General features: G+C 46.9%; 1 protein-coding gene across 1 annotated transcript; it reads left to right on the top strand.

Moving 5' to 3' along the window:
* Positions 1-573: 573 nt before the first annotated feature.
* On the top strand, positions 574-1,037 carry LOC110315563 (olfactory receptor 13A1-like; the record flags this gene model as incomplete). Its single annotated transcript, XM_021189590.1, has 1 exon — positions 574-1,037. A coding segment is annotated over exon 1 (447 nt), but the record flags the coding sequence as incomplete, so codon positions are not given.
* Positions 1,038-1,041: the final 4 nt, after the last annotated feature.

Below are 1,041 nucleotides of genomic sequence, written 5' to 3'. Positions count from 1 at the left end.
AATAACGGAAATTTGTTCAGAAAATACATGGCTACTTGGCCATGGGGGTGCCACTATCTGGTTGAGACGGGTAGTTGGACAACCACTCCAAATATCAGAAGAGACAAAGTGCCTGTCAGCTAAGGAGGCCAAGTATGGAAGCGAAGATATAACAGTCANCTCAGTGTATCNGTCTACAANCCTCATCATGTGGAGAATAGGAGCTGTGAAAGTAAGGGGTAGGGCTGGGTCACCGAGCACTGTCCCCAGAGCACAGGGCTTAGTGGCCATGGAGAAGAAAAGCATAGGCAGGTGCTGGGTAAAGGATGCTTCTCTCGTTTCGAATGTTCGAGTTCAGAGAAGAACATAGGTTCCCCTTGAAAAACAATACATGGGGAAAGTTACTATGTGAAAAATAAAAGAAAATGAAATATATGTGGCTTTCCAATAGTGTAGTACACAGAAGATAAGACAAGAAGCTTTCATGAAGGAAATAAACTCATTCCTTTCCTTTCTGACAGTAGGTAATTTGAATCCAAATTTTGAAGTGGTAAACTGTGGAATTTTATAGGAACCTGAAAGACACAGCACTGGACCCCATCCTCTCCTTGATGATGCTAAGTCTCAACCAGACAGGAGTGACAGAGTTTGTGCTGGAAGGGTTCTCAGAGCACCCTGGTCTAAGACTGTTCCTCATAGGCTGCTTCTTGACCCTATACATGATGGCTCTAATGGGCAACATTGTGATCATTGCTTTGGTCACCTCCAGCACTGGGCTCCACAATCCCATGTACTTTTTCCTGTGCAACCTGGCTACCACGGATATTGTGTGCACCTCCTCTGTGATTCCCAAGGCCCTGGTTGGCCTAGTGACTAAGGAAAACACCATCTCCTTCAAGGGATGTATGGCCCAGCTCTTCTTCCTTGCATGGGCAACATCCGTTGAGCTGTTGCTGCTCACAGTCATGGCCTATGACCGCTATGTGGCCATCTGCTTTCCCTTGCACTACAGCTCTAGGATGAGCCCACAGCTCTGTGGGGCCCTGGCCATGGGTGTATGGT

Source organism: Mus pahari, unplaced genomic scaffold, assembly GCF_900095145.1.
Source record: "Mus pahari unplaced genomic scaffold, PAHARI_EIJ_v1.1 scaffold_14158_1, whole genome shotgun sequence".
Classification (NCBI taxonomy): Eukaryota; Metazoa; Chordata; class Mammalia; order Rodentia; family Muridae; genus Mus; species Mus pahari.
The sequence above is the reverse complement of the archived record's forward strand: the minus strand, read 5'-3'. Positions and strand labels throughout refer to the sequence as shown.